The sequence below is a fragment of the Petromyzon marinus genome, chromosome 31, assembly GCF_048934315.1.
Source record: "Petromyzon marinus isolate PM22_M1 ecotype Great Lakes invasive population chromosome 31, UKy_Petmar_22M1.pri1.0, whole genome shotgun sequence".
Lineage (NCBI taxonomy): Eukaryota > Metazoa > Chordata > Hyperoartia > Petromyzontiformes > Petromyzontidae > Petromyzon > Petromyzon marinus.
In genome coordinates this window covers 5,048,692-5,063,755 of record NC_133697.1, presented here as the reverse complement: position 1 = coordinate 5,063,755, position 15,064 = coordinate 5,048,692, and the positions used below count along the sequence as shown (strand labels likewise).

The window sequence follows — 15,064 nt, the reverse complement described above, 5'->3', positions numbered from 1 at the left end:
TCGCTATTAATGTCCGCTCCGCTCTCTGACAATGACGCCGTTTTTGCGTGAAGCCGTGAGACAGCGGCGCAACCGGCGGAAAGGGAGCATTGGGATCTACGGATGAAATGCACCTTACAAATGTTCATTATTATTATTATTAACACTATAGTATTGTTGGAAGACACACCCCAGACATCGACAAACTTGCACAAATTTGGTGGCGCACGCACACACACACACCTACAGGGCCATAAGACGTGACTCCTAGCTCTTGTGTTATACAATCCACTTGTCTTTAAATCCGGAGAATACAAGTCGGGGGGGGGGGCTGCTGCAGAGGAGTCACAGCCGTCGCGTGATGCGTGCATAATCGACGCAAGGTTGCCCACAAGCTATAAGCATCAGCGACGTCCACACGAGGAGACGTGAAAGAAACCCTTCCTGCACATCCAGATGCTCACGGTTGGGTGAACAGAGCTGGGGAACACCAGGCCATGAAGAATTTGGACACGATCATGACAGATTCTCAGAAGCAGCCGTGTCAGGTGGTGCGGCTGCACCAGGGCCCATGGGACAGAGAGCAGGGGTCCAGGTTCTGGACTACGAAGAGCAGGAGAGGGAAGACAAGTGACTTCCGTTTCATCCCGCGCACGCAGAGGATTCAGGCCAACTATGCTACACCATTGACCGTGTGGGGTTTTCTCTGGAGCCCTGGACCATTGTAGAGGTCCAGTGGTTGGTGAAAAAGGGTCTGGTGCTTGCTGCAGAAAAAGTTCGTGAGAAAAACGTCGGCTCTTCGTTGGTCCCGCTTTCCCCGTACCGTTGGACCTCAACTGCCTCGTGCACCCGTCGGGCAAAATTTGTTTGACACCTAAACGGCAAACTCTGCTTCGTTAATCCACCGCGAACACACTGTGTTTGTAATGCTGCCGGCGGGATGAGAAGGCAGCGATGAACATGGGGCAATGTTTAACTCGGCGCGACTGGGCACCTCAATGAAAGTAGCGCTGCTCGAGCCAAGGAAAACACTCCGCATAATACGATTAACACTAAACATTTTTAACGAGGTTGGCTGGAATTAAAGGAACTTTAATGGGGCACTGTATCCACTTCAGTCGCAAAGATTCCAGCTCACTTAACATGGATCTTGTTTCTATATTAAGCCCTCCCTTAAGGGGGAGCCCTGTTATCTTGAAATGACACGGGGTTTTAAAATGAAAATATTCCCGGCACACACACTCGGACACACACGCAGCACACACACACACACCGCACAACTGCACACACACACAGTCTGCATGCCAACCAAAGTCCATTAAGCTCGTAATTGGGGCCCATTTAAATAACGATCATCCGCAAGGATTCACAAACGCAGGCTAATGGCAGCAGGGTGGCGAGTTAGGAAAAGGGGGGGGGGTAGGGAGAAGAGGGGGGGGGGAGGAGGGGGCCTCTTTATGGCAGAGGGCCGTTGATTGTGGATCTGCATAATATATGTATTCTGGGATTTTCAATTTAAAGCATGTGCACAAATAATGTGTGGGATGTGGAAGTGTGTGCGCGCGTGCGTATGGCTGCTAGGGGACACGGCAGTTCGAGGGAGCCAAGCTGGTTTGACTGACGTCGCCAATTGTCTCAGCACATTGTCTGGCCCTTCCGAAAGCCGCCGCTGAAAGTGTAGGGGTTACCACCTTACAATCAGAACAAAGTACGGACAGAGATGGCACAGAGATCGAGTTGTACTTCAAAGCAACGCATCACCGCGGGCACGCAGGTGTTGGGGAAGACATTGGCGTCAAATTGCGCAAACCATTTGAACGAGATTCACAAATACGGAGGCGCAGGTTTTTTGCTACCACGCGCTGCGCAACTCTCAGACGGTCTGTTTTCGGGTCGTGCCCCTCGCTCCGTCTCGTTACGGCACGACGTCCAACGTTTCGCTCCACGTGGCGGTCTCAGCTCCTTCAGGAACTGAATGGAGGCATTCGGTAGAGGCATTTGGCTCCTGAAGAGGCCGCCAGCGCACGGAGCGAAACGCCGGACGTCGTGCCAAACCACGCGAAGTTGGTACGACCTGGAAGCACACCGCAGGCAGATTCTGGGCGGGGGTGCCCGCCCTGAAACCACTGGGAACTCGACTGTACAATGGTGGTTAGTGGACACAGCGGACACAACGGGAGCCCGGAGTGGAAGAAGATTCCGCCTGGAACAGGAAGGGTGCCGCCGGCGATGGCGAGATGTTATGTCCCTCGCCGGGTATACAGGAGGCCGTGGGTTCGACTCCGACCCTGACGATGCCCTGCATATTTGGAGCTTGTGTGTCTCTCTCCCCGTGGCCGCGTGGATTTTTCTCCGGGTCCTCCGATTTTTTTTCCCTCCAGATTTAGAAAAAAAACATGCGTTTAGAGTATTTGGCTGCTATACATTTCCACGTGATAATAATCCCCTTCGCTGAACTGTCATATGTGACCAGGTCACCTCTGAAACAGAGCTATAAAGCTCAGTGGACCTTACCTGGTGAAATAAAATAGTCAATATATATAAAAAAAAAAGTTAGTTTACATTGATCATTTTGCGATGCTGCCACGGTGGTGTAGCAGTTAGCACACTGGTCGTGGGCAGTATCTAACCACACTTCATCACGCTGGTCAGTGAGGGGGGGGGAAGTCGGTGAAGGTGAGAAGCGTAGAACTCCAGTATAACCATGTATTTTTGCTGCAATTGCCTTCCGCGTAGCCGTGCAGCAGGCTATAACACCTGTTATGCATGGTGCTCAAACGACCCATGCACTATCCAGGCTCAACCCTGCTTAAGTTCAAAGCTCCTGGTGAGATAGGGCATATTGCGGACGATTTGGTCATTGGGAGGAACCATCGCAGCACTAAAAACACAAATGCTATTTTTGGATGACGTTTTAATTTTTGCGAAGGGCTCTATGAATCTGTTTGTATCTGTCGCGTGGGTTAACCCAGCTGAACACGCGGCTTGGAATAGTTTTTTATCATTGTTTTTGGACAGTTAATTGCCGTGGGGCGAACTGGGCTTGCGATCGAGAGGCCGCCAGTTCCAGGTCGATCTCCCGCCACGGCAGATGTAACAACGGTCAGCGTCGCTCAAATCCCACACCCCCCCCCCACCACCACCACCTTCCCCCACCGTCTCTGTCTACCCAGGGATACAAATTGGTATAACCGCAGGTAAGTCGACCGGCACGTTACGTGTGGTGGAGTAAAGCGTGGGTATTGAGACCCCTCTTCAAAGATGACGTTTTGGCCGCCGGCATGAAAGGGTCGGCCGATACACCATCCAGAGCGGCTCTCCCCTGAAGGCCCTTGAGTGGAGGTCCTTCTGCGACCAGTGACGTGAGCGAGAAATTTCAGGGCTGCGCCTGAGCCTTTCGTCTTGAGCGGAGATAAGCCACTCTCCTTGAACTGAGAGTCGTGCTCCGCCAGCCACCCCCCCCCCGCCCCCTCCAAGAAGCACAACCACTCAGTGTGCACCTTTATATCCAGTGTGTTCCAATTACCGTGCTTACTACCGCCCGTCAAAGCAAATTCCCGACATGCTGTTGCTCTTGCGTGTGCAATTCGCTGTCCATGCATGCTCGCGGAGACGCGCCGCTTAAGAGCTGCGCTGGCAGTGCCATCGGTGACTGCACAGGCATCACACACACACAAACAAATTCACCATGAGGCGAAGATCCCCCCCCCCCCCCCCCATAATACAGGGGTTTTTATTTTGGGTTAGATCGCTGGAATATATAAATGTGTCGTTAAACCCGCCACCACCCGACACTGCCAATTTGTGAGGTTTGTCACGTAAACAGAACGTGCCTATTCGTTACTAGTACAGCACTAACCGGTGTCTTGGAGAGAAATTCCACAACATTTACAATCTGAGTACGACGTTTCACCAGTAATTACAACTAGCTTCATCAGGCGACAGCCAGATTTGTGGAGAAATCCTCCCATTTCGTTTCTTAGAGGGATTCCAGATTTTTGGGGCAAGTGCTGTTCGCGAACACTCAAGGTGGTGATGTGGCCAACACCACGCCCGGCCGCCTTTGTCTCCCCAGTGGCAATATGTAAACACTCATTTCAGGCTGAATCGACCTAGGGGAGGCCCAGGATCGGTTCAGATACCCACCACTGACATTGGTCGTGAGCGGGAATCGAATTCGGATCATCGCGCTAACCACTAAGCTATCGCTCCCACAACAACAACCGCCATTTGCCACTAAGTGGCGGTGGCATCACCATAGCGCTTGTACCAGGCTATGTGCATTTTGAGGCCACGTGAAGTGTTGAAGGCTCGCTGGCAGGAGGCTGCAGAACAGACCCAGGTGCCATGGGTTGACTGACTGAGATGACCGGCTGATGCACCACCTGTGCCCCCTACTGTGCCAACTTGCTGTATTTTAGCCGCCCGGTATTCCGCTCGTTGTTGTGAGCATTGCTCCTCTGCCCTCCGTTGTTGCTGGAGGGTGACTAACTCCAACTGCCCAGTAGCGTCCTTCACGAGCCTCCTCCACAGAGGCCTATCTTGACACCGCTGGGACTGGTCATTGGCAAGTTCACTCAGCTCCACATCATCTTGTACCCATCAGTCCATCTCTTCTCTAGCCCGTGCTAAGTTCGTTAGGCCCCCTTTAAACGAGCATGGCACGGAACACTTGAGGCTGAGTCGACCTTGGGGAGGCCCAGGTCCAGTTCCGACAATCGTCGCTGGTGTCGCCTGTGAGCAGGAATCGAACCCGGGTTGCTGGGTTCATAGCACAGCATGCTATCCACTACACTAACGCTCATTAACACACATGCATACAGTATATATACTATACCTATGACCAAATCACCCAAAATGCACCCTCAATCTCATCGGTGCACAAAAGCTAAGCAGAGTTTACGCTGGACAGTGCTTGGATGGGTGACCAGGTGCCATAGGGTGCCCACGAGCTTCGTTGCCAGCAGACCATAATACATACAAATCTATTTTTATTGAAATGTACTCTACTCCAATGTCTATGATGCCCTCTTTTTATTCATTAACCCACCCTGGTCAGCATGGTGAGCGCGTGGTCAAATTACACCCATGATCCGCACGGTTGTGCGGGAGACCCTCAACCGAAAGAGGGTCGTACACGAACAGCGTGAACATGTTTTTTTTTTTTACAAATCCAATGATGAAAGTGAACGAGTGCCGTTCGCTTCGATTAAAACGCAGCAGCAGCAGCAACAGCAGCAGCAGCGGCGGCGGAATTCTCCGGTGGACTCTGTCCCTCCCCACCGCCGGTTATCTCCGGCGGACACGCACGGCCGGAATCGCGCGGCACTCCTCCACAGCTACTTAGCGACAAAAGTAGGAAATGAAAGGGGGGGGGGGGAAAAAAGAGAAAAATCCACCCGACACGACCCTGAAACCAGAGGGGGGGGGGGGGCAGCTTTGGTGTCGTTCAACAACCCGTTTTGAAATTCACCATTGGCAGGAGCGAGGAGGAGATGAGAGGGAGAGCAGTGTGGAGCACGGGGCAGATGTCTGTATTGTGACTCATTTGCATAATCATGCAAATGGAAATCGGCGGTGTACCGCCGACACAGAGAGCAATTCACCAGGGAGGCCGGCATTGATTTGGATTGTCCTGGCCCCGGCTATACAAGTCAAATTAACTCCTTTGTACCGGCCAGAGCTCGGCGCTCCGTTATTCTGCTGCTCTGTATTCAGCCCCTCTCCCCCGCCTGCGAACATGCCTTCTGAGACTTGGGGCCAATTGACAGCGTTTGATTCGGCTTCTTAAATACGATGCGCAGGACCGAAGAGGTGGGTGGGGGGGGGTTGGGGGTCGGTCGGTCGGTCGGTCGGGAGGATGGGGTGGGTGGGGTTGGGGTGAGAGAGAGAGAGAAAGCCATGGGTAAGATCACTGTATCAGTGGAATTCAGTCAATTTAATAACCGCTCAGAACACCGGCTCTTAAGAGCGCCGCCACGTCACGGCTACGCGGAGATCTCTGTGTAACGGCAGTGGCCGTCAGGTGACCTCCCTAGTACCGCCCCCCCCCCCCTTACCACCCCCGCCGCCCCTAGCACCCTCGCCACCCCACAGCCACTACCGAGCCACCACCGCCACCCCCCATCCTCACCACCCTACTCCTTTCTGCAAAGACAAAAAGGCAGCTCCCTAGACCTCGCCCTCCGACCCACTCCCCCAGCCGGCCTACGTTCTCCTCCCATGAGCCTGTCAAGTCCTGTAATTAATGATGCCAGGTCATGACCCTTGCAAAAATGCACTTAAGGACTACTTAACGAGTTCAGATATAAGTTCAATATAAATTGCATTTGCTAATCGAAACATTAAGTACACTTTAAATGCGCTGCTTAATACCCCGCATTACGCAACGATGCAATAAACAGATGGGTACACATCCTCACGTTACCAGCAACAGACCAAGCCGCACCACTCAGACCCAATAACGCCGCGGTTACGATACCAAACACGACCGCCAATTAAATCACGATCTCTCTTCCCTCCCCCCACCCCCCGGCCGAAACCCCCCCCCCCGATCAAATAACCGCGCGCGGTACCCACAGCGTCAACAACGCATGCCGAGAAGAACCACCGCTGCTCGGACCCAACGCGCCGCTTACCCACAGGACATTAACGTCTCTTAGCCGCTATGCGAGAGCGCCGTCGCTCGATGAAAGCTTCGCAATACGCGGAGGGAAGGGGGGCAGGGGGCTGTGAACTTGGTCGCTCGCGTCGAGGCCGGCGGCCCGAGTGCTCCGAGCCGTGCGCTTTGATCAGGGGAGGCCTGCGAGCGGCACGACGAGTCAAAGGCCAAGAGGGTATTAGCGCTTTCACCGCGGCTCTTGAGCGCATGGTTGGAGCACCCTCGACCGGCACGCTGAATAAACCCTCGCTTCCGTTGCGTCCGACAAACATGGCCAAACACAGAAGGAGAAGAAGAAGAAGAAGAAAAAAACAACCCGCAACCCCCTGCCGGCATTTATCTTTCTCTCCGCGACAGCGAGCCGTTTGCAGAAGCGTCTCGAAAGCGGTGCCGTCGCCCGACGGACGCAGTGCCGCCCCGCCGCTAATGTGGCGGCTTTTGTGATCAGATGGGGAGTGAGGGGGCGGTGGGGGTGGTCGGGGGACAGAGGTGGGGGGGGTGCTGCCTCGAAACAATAATCATCGTGGACTCTGAAGGTAAAAGGGGGGGGGGGGAGGGGGGGGCGGTCGCAACGAGAGAAATCCCAAGCGCATTGCCCAGTTTCAGACGAGCGACTCTGAATAAATATGTAACATATCAGTATCCTTGCCGCCGAAAAGCTCGTCAATGACATTACGGGACAATGAGACAATTCATGCAGAGCAACCTTTAAACACAAGTCGGGAGTTTGTGACGGCTATCCCTCTGGAGGAAAACCCACGAAAGCTCAACGTGCGAGTGCGGTACGCACGCACACACTCGCTCGCATACACAATGCACAAAATTGATCCAATTCCTCGGCGATGTTTAGGTCCACTCGCCAAGCACAGCTGCATTCGCTCGGCAGTTTCGGTGGAAGGCGGCAGCCAGCGTCGCGCTGGGAGCGGAGCGCTGGGGGGGGGGGGGGGGGCCCGGCTCGGCGCAACTGCAGTGTGGAGTGCAGCGTTAATGATTTCGGGAGTCTATCCATTGCCTCGGCCCGAGCCAGCCGAGCGGGGAGCACCCGTTGAGAATTTGGCTAATGAAGAGCATAATCAACACATCTAGCCAGCCGGGGCTAGACAAAGGCCCCACAACGGCTTGCCCTTTCAATGCAGATAAAAAGTGATTAAATGCAGTGGATTGCCCAAATGACCTCGGATCGATTCACAAGCCTTTCCATTAGGCAGGGCTTTTTGTGCGAGCGTTCTTATTTGGTCAGCGGCCACGCAGGTTACACGGGGTGGGGGGCGGGGGGAGGAGGAAACTGGGGGGTTGGAGGGGGCAGGGCACGGGTGACCTCGCCGCTGTAACCCCACCGCTCCAGGGTCGGAGCACCTTCCCCCGCGTTGGTAGCGGCGCCGGTCGCCGGCGCTGCACGTGGGAACGTGCAGCGCCGTGACGCGGGTACAGGAGACCCCCCCCCCCCCCCCCCAGCGCTGACTCGTTGGCGCCAACGAGGGCTCGTGCATTCATTTCACCCGTGAATTCATTCCGGAATTTCAAATTGGGTCCTGTACCCGGGTTTAGGCGAACCCAGAAAACGTTTCCGCAGACGGCACACCACATCCAGTAAACATCTCGCGATGGCTGTAGCCATGCGTCACATGCCACTGTACCAGCGACCCACACAATATTCAATGAGATAGTAAGGCCTGCGTATATGTTGTGAGTGTGTGTATAGTGTACGCGCTGTAATATATGGAGAGATTAATTTCAGTCGGGGTCCGTCTGGGTCGGAGACCCGGAGAAAATATTTCGGTGCTCGGCACTCCACATCCGCGATTATTTCTTGCGCCACCTACCCAAGTCTACGAGCCACCCGGAAATTATTGAGCGAGAAATCAAGCCGTGCGTGAACGTACGAAACGGAGCAAAGTGACGGCCGTCATATAAAACAAACTCTGAAGCTTGTACGTACCGCGTGCCAAGGCTGGAGATGTTTAGGCCGCGTGCATTTTTTTTTGTTCAAACCGATAGATTTTTTAGTTATTCGCGAGAGGAACGATGGCTTGAATGTAAAATGTAAGCACGATAATTATTATTATATTATTCATACACCGCACGTTATGGTCTCACAAAGAGATGAAAGCGAATGTTAATAGTTATTTATTAACGCCACTACAAATGAAACCGTGCAAAAGGAACCAGGGGAAATGCTGCTCGCGCTCGTACTCATCCCACAGCTCGGAACGTGACTTTTTGCCAACAATTACAGCGCAGAGAACGCTAACTTAATGTCCCTCCGCTACCCCCCCCCACCCCACCCCCCTTGTGAACCAGCCCCACGGCATCAACGTGAATTGTTACGGGACACTGTGAGACGGGGCAAGAGGAACGACACGGATGAGAGATCGTACGCAACTAGTTAGAGGCGTCATATTGTCTGTGAAAGGAAAAGTCAGTGGGGGCGTGGGCCGGGGCGTGTCGTGAGAAGGGGATATCACCAAATAAAGTGGCGACATTTATGTAATTGGAAATAAGTTGTACGTGTGTGTACGCTGAACTTATTTCGTACCGTACGTAGCCAACCGTGCTTATCGGAGGTGCGGGAATTGCCGGTGGTAGAGACCGTCAAATAATACTGATAATTCCGACTTAGAACGCACACGACATTCAATGACTCTGAAGAACCAGAGGAGAGGAGGAAGGCAGCCACCACGGGGTGGGCCGGTGTCAACAATTACCCAAGCTCTGCGGTCCTCTGTATGTTAAGTTTTTATCAGCAAATTAATGAGTGTTTAAGTAGTGGGAGGAAACCGAAGCACCCACACAAAACCTACGCGTGCGAGGGGGAAACGCTCTATCCCGCGGTGACCTAACAGGCTCAATCCATATTGTTGCTGTGCCGGCTCCCTCCTCGACGCCCACCGGAAAAGAGTTTCACAGCGATTCGTGTGCGATCCACAAACCCTCGCCTCCACAGCGCTGGATTACAGGCCACGTGCATGCCACCATCGCCTGAATGAGCGCAGCAAAGCGAAAGGAGACGTGTCCCACACATCCACCACGGAGATGGAGGAACGGAATCATCTCGTGTGCACGGGGGAGCTAGTCCGGGGGTCGGCAACCTGTGGCTCAGGAGCCGCACGTGGCTTTTGGAAGGGCTGCTTCGTGACGTCGTTTATTAATGACCACCGTCTCGTGTCCATCACGTGCATTGCGGCTCTTGAAACATTGAGTTTTTTTTTTACCGAATTCGTAAAAATAATGCCTCTTCTTGTTATTTTTGGTTGCCGGCCCCTGAGCTAGTCAAATCTTCGCACTGCAATACCGTGAGATGATGGCGAATAACTTTTTGGGCGGGTCTTCATCAAGCAGTCGCTAGATCATGGCAGACGGCGACCACGACCGTGGGGACCGCAACGGGTCACGACCGCGGGACTCACCGTCAGGTGCTGGAAGAGCCAGGCCCGCATGATGTTGGTGGCCACCTTGGGGAAGATCCCCCGCTTTTTGTCCCGTTTCCGGTCCTTGTCCAGGTCGTCGTCGTCGCCCCCCTCGGAGGCCGCGCTGTTGTCGAGGCCGTCCCCTAAAGGATCGAGAGAGAGAGAGACGACAGATGAAGCGGAGAGATGACGCTTGCCTCGGGGCTGGAAGTACTCCGGTTTAACTAATTGATGCGGCGCGTGAGACCCCAGCGCGTCTCGCCCTGAAGTCATAATTTACAAACGATGGGGGTCTGGGGGGGGGCCGCGTTTGTTAAGCGGGCATCCATTCTGGAGGGGGGGGGGCACATCGCCCAACGTTGCCCGCTACCCATCAGAGGAGGCCGCGTGAAAGCGCAAAGCACCGCCGCCCGGCGTCGCAAGACTTTCTGGGGCACAGCTCCCCCCCCCCCCCTCCGCGCAACGTTACTCCGAACTGTTTCGCTTTCATGGCACGAACAACAACATCCATTATGATTATGACACGACAAGGCACACAACCGAGGGTGGCTTTTGAACCTGCAAGAAGCCCCCCCCCCCCCGCCCCTTTCACCTGCCACAGCCATTAAAGAAATATCTCCTCCCTTCTTAAAAGCCATCGCCTTTTCTCTCGCCTCGGGCAAAAAACCGTGCCTTGAAAGCGTGTGCCCCGAAGGCTTGTGAATTATGTACCGAACCAAGGAGCTTCAAGCCAAAATGGACCCTGGCAGTTGTGCGGTCTTAGAAGGGACCTAATCAGGGGGAATGAATATTCATCGCGGCGCGCGAGCACATCGTCTGCATCTGCCGCGGACGCCGTGCGCGGCTCCCTCCCAGAGTTCGCGAGCGGAGTTGCAAATCCGCGTTGGGCTTGCCGGGGGCAGGGGGTGAGGATTCTGCTGAATTCGAAACTTTCGCCTCTGCACGGCAACGGTTTGGAAAAGATAACACTTTCAAGCGTGCATATTTAAGAGTGGATGATTTATTTTTTTGTTTCAACGAAAAATTGTTTACGTTACCGTACGCTCAAACGGAACAAACCTATACACCAGGGCATACTCTGACCCCGACCTCACAGTGTCGGGGGCTTGTGTCACAACGTGGCCGCGTTCGATGCTAAACACGCAAGGCGTACGTGCTTATAAACGTACAACGACTCAGCTTTTATGTGGAAGCGTGCTTTCGACGTAAGGCTACGATGAAGCAGTTTTAGAATTAAGCCACGTGCGATGCGGTCGTGCTCTTGTGTTGTTGGGTTTTTTCTCTGATTTCTCTTTGCTTCAGTGTAGTACTTTGTTGTCATGTTGCTTTGCTTTTGTCATGTTGGTGACCCAGGTCACGCTTGCAAATGAGACTCTCATCCTGGTCTCTCGAGTTCAACAAAACCATCATCGTATCGTCATGCACTTGCAATGGGCATTCAATGCGATTGTTGTAAGGTCTCTTGTTGTAAGGATCCCATTCAACGTTTGCCACAATGTGACACAAATGTGTGGCAAATTGGCACTTAAAATTATTTTAATATTCAGATATTTTTATTTTCTTACAGATATTTTTCTTTTCTGGATTGTAATAACTCATCGCTTATACCCATACATCATTGGTTCACTATTGCAATTAAAACCTAAAATGTATTTCCCTTATAGGAGAGTCAAAATAACAACAACAAAAATTTCAACAAATCATTTTGGCGATATTGGCACAAACAACAAAACAAAACTCAACACGTACATCAATAACACTGTGGCCTTAAACGAAGAACTAGCACATTGATGTTCTCTGAAGATGGGCCATTGTCCAAAACGTGACCGATTATACAATTTTCCTTTCAAGGCCACAGTGTTATTGACGAATGTGCTTAAGATTTATTCTAAATTATTTTCAGCTTCACCATTATTAGAACACATCAGTACAGAACAGCCATCGTTGCTTACTGCCGCCTTAATGCACCAAGGGGGCCTTCGTGTGGACCGGCCGTCCCTGGTCAATGCGGGGTTACAAACGAGGCATTTACCGTTTAATCCAATGCGGTAGTTACACCGCGTCCTTACCGGGGAGTCGGACCGATGACAGACAAAGTTTTGGCGACAAGGTCACTGTCCACCGCGACACCTCGGCCGTGTCACAATATTAGCGCCGCGCTACCGATAACAACGCCGAAAATACACCGATAATAAGAGCGCGTGGGGGTAATTATCACGGCGGTGATTTGTTGCCGCACATTGGCAACCGGGGGCGCCGAATTCCTGGAAGCAAAAAAAAAAAACCTCGAACCTTTATTTGGCGGCGTAGGCATGCTGCAGGAAAATCTCTCACGCGCAACCCCGGGGGGGGGAGGAGTTGTAAAATTTAACTGAGTCACCCAGGAAAGCCACACCGAGTCCAAATAATCTTTTTTTTGTTTTGCACGAGGGTCCTCTGCTCCACGGTGAAGATGTTTGGCCAACAACAATGACACCGATTCCTGATTGGTTGCTTTTGCGCTGCTTCGGGTGAGTAGAATGTCAAGGGCTCAGAGCACTCTCGAGATCTGAGCTCTTGTTAAAAACCTGACGATGCCGTTGTGTAATGTCGAGCGAAACGACGTGGAAATTTGGAACGAAAAATTTGCTTGATCTTCTTCATCATCATCATCATTGCAATTTTTTTTCCCGTGAAGCACAATCAATTGGCACGTCTGCCCACGTGACAAATTGATGTGCGTGGCTCTGGTGGAGCATTAGAGTTAAGAACTGACACAATACCTACACGACCAAACCTAAAATAAACCGGTTACAAATCGTAATATTGGTCGTGAAAGCCCACGAATGAGTGAACAATGTCACTGCGTGTATTCAGCTCCTCCGGGAGGAAACCAGAGAAGTCAGAGGAATCTCACGCAGAACACGGGCGCATAACACACAAACCCCACGTGGTAAGGTGCGCGAGTCGGGAATCATATCCCGGTGCTACATGCCGCAAAGCACGAGTGTTAACACTGCGCCACCACATTGCCGCCTAAAAGAGTTGCATAACATTAATGGTTTCGCCACAAAGTCCATCGATGTGGGCCCAGAGAGGCCTTTGCATGTATGTATGTATGTTGAACCTCTTTCGCACCGTACGTAGCCAACCGTGCTAACGCGAGGTGCGGACGAAAGACAACAAATGAAATGCAACACAAAAAAGCGGTTGTTTTTCAATCTCGATTCAATCCTTTGGGAGAAGTTAAGAGACAGCAGCGTGGAGAGACCGCGTGGTGTCGGTTCCCGGGAGGTTGGGCCACGGCTCACCCCACGCTGCCGTAGCGCGACGCCGGCAACGGGTCAGCTCCCCTCCGGTACCGCTGATTTGCACGGCCCCTTTCTCGATCCACTGCTGGATGAGGGTGGGTTACGGCCGACTCAAGGAGCGTTCTCCACATCACGCGGGACATGTCGGGCAATCGCCCGGCACGTGCAGTTTGCCACGACCGTAATTTGCATTCCCAATGGGATGTTTGGTAAACGTGGGACGGACGTGCTGCGATTGGGTCGTGAGGACTGCGGTTTACCAAATCCTTCGTCATACGAACGAGTGACGGCGCATTGTCAGCCTGCTGCTGGATTATGAAGGATGGATTCCTCATGGCGGTTGCTTGACCATACTTCACCAACCTGGCTGATGTGGGCTGACGCGATTCCCGGCCACGCCTAGCATCAGTGGCGTGCCATATCTGAATCGGTTCTAGGCAGCCCCCATCACCAACCTGCATGAGCCAGCTGGCCGGGAATCAAACTCGGCTCGCCGGGTTCGTAGCACACTGTGCTAACTACTCCGCCACCACTCCACCGCACCATCACTCTGGTCTGAAACCAACGTCAACAAATAACCCAACTTATAGCTCTCTCCCCCTCTCTCTCTCTCTCAAGAGGGAGGAGGAGAGAGGCGTTCCACGTCTGACGCGACGAGTAGAGCCATGCGTGATGAACTGACGACACTTCAATAAATCTGCATCGCTCGTTGCGGCGGCATGACAGCACACCTGACCGCACATTCGGCCCGCGGGCCTCCGAGCGACCGAAACGGCCGCACTGCTCCTCTGTCGACAATTAAAGGGATCATAATCACGTGCGGGAACGTAGAAAAATAATAATTGATTTCCGAAAAGAAAAAAAACCAGGGGCTCACAACGCCGCCTCCTCGTCCTCCATCAACAACTGTGGAGGCTCATTAGAGACGGAGGCGCGGGCGCGGGGACCCAGGTTTCCAGGCCGGGCTTAGATACCGCGAGGAAATGCCGCGGGGCAGGTCCACGCGACGGCTAATGGCTTTTGACGGCCGCCTGGAAACGTGGACGCGGTAACCCGCGCCACCGCCTCCGAGCCCCCCCCCCCACCACCACTCCTCCAACTCCCCCCCCACCCCCCCCCCCGCGCGCCGCTTCCCTCGCGACAGGCACGGGAAATGTCAGAGTCTCTGCCCATGGGGTCCTGGGGGCCGCGTGCCAATTAGGGGCGGCAGCGGCGCAGCAGAGACACCGCGGGAGAGGGACGCCCCCACCCCCCCCCCCCAACCTACCCCGGACCGCACCGCGCGACAGTGAGGAGATCGCAGGCGGGCAACGGTGCCACACAAGAACGTGCGGCTGGTGCAGTGCCCTGCCCGCCCGCCCGCCCGCCCGCGCTCTCTCTCTCATGCTCGGCGGGCTCGCGGCCCCATTTCTGAGATCTTTATGCACCCAATCACACTGTCAATTTTCTGGATGCCGCGGGGTCAGTCAGGGGAGTATTTGTAATGCGGCGATAAAAGAGCGTAAAAATCAAAAACCGCTGTATGTAGGGAGCAGATTTACATAGTCACATGGGAGCCATTACCACGAGAGGGGATTCTTTCAGCACTGAACACAACAAATAAACTGCAGCGACAAAAAAATAATTAGCCGAAAATTAATTATGAATCCAAAGATGCCTAACCACTTGAGATCAGACAACTTGGCTAAAGTTTATTTTTATTATAATAATTATTATTTATTAACGTT

At 53.2% G+C, this 15,064-nt stretch overlaps 1 protein-coding gene across 2 annotated transcripts in view; it reads right to left on the bottom strand.

Annotated features, from left to right (window-relative positions):
* Window positions 1-15,064, bottom strand: part of LOC116947946 (homeobox protein Meis1-like) — a 93,965-nt gene that overhangs the window by 28,040 nt on the left and 50,861 nt on the right. For both annotated transcript variants that reach the window (XM_032964291.2, XM_032964292.2), the window contains exon 8: window positions 10,048-10,190. In XM_032964291.2, the coding sequence (XP_032820182.1) occupies window positions 10,048-10,190 (143 nt within the window). The remainder of the gene's footprint in view (window positions 1-10,047; window positions 10,191-15,064) is intronic.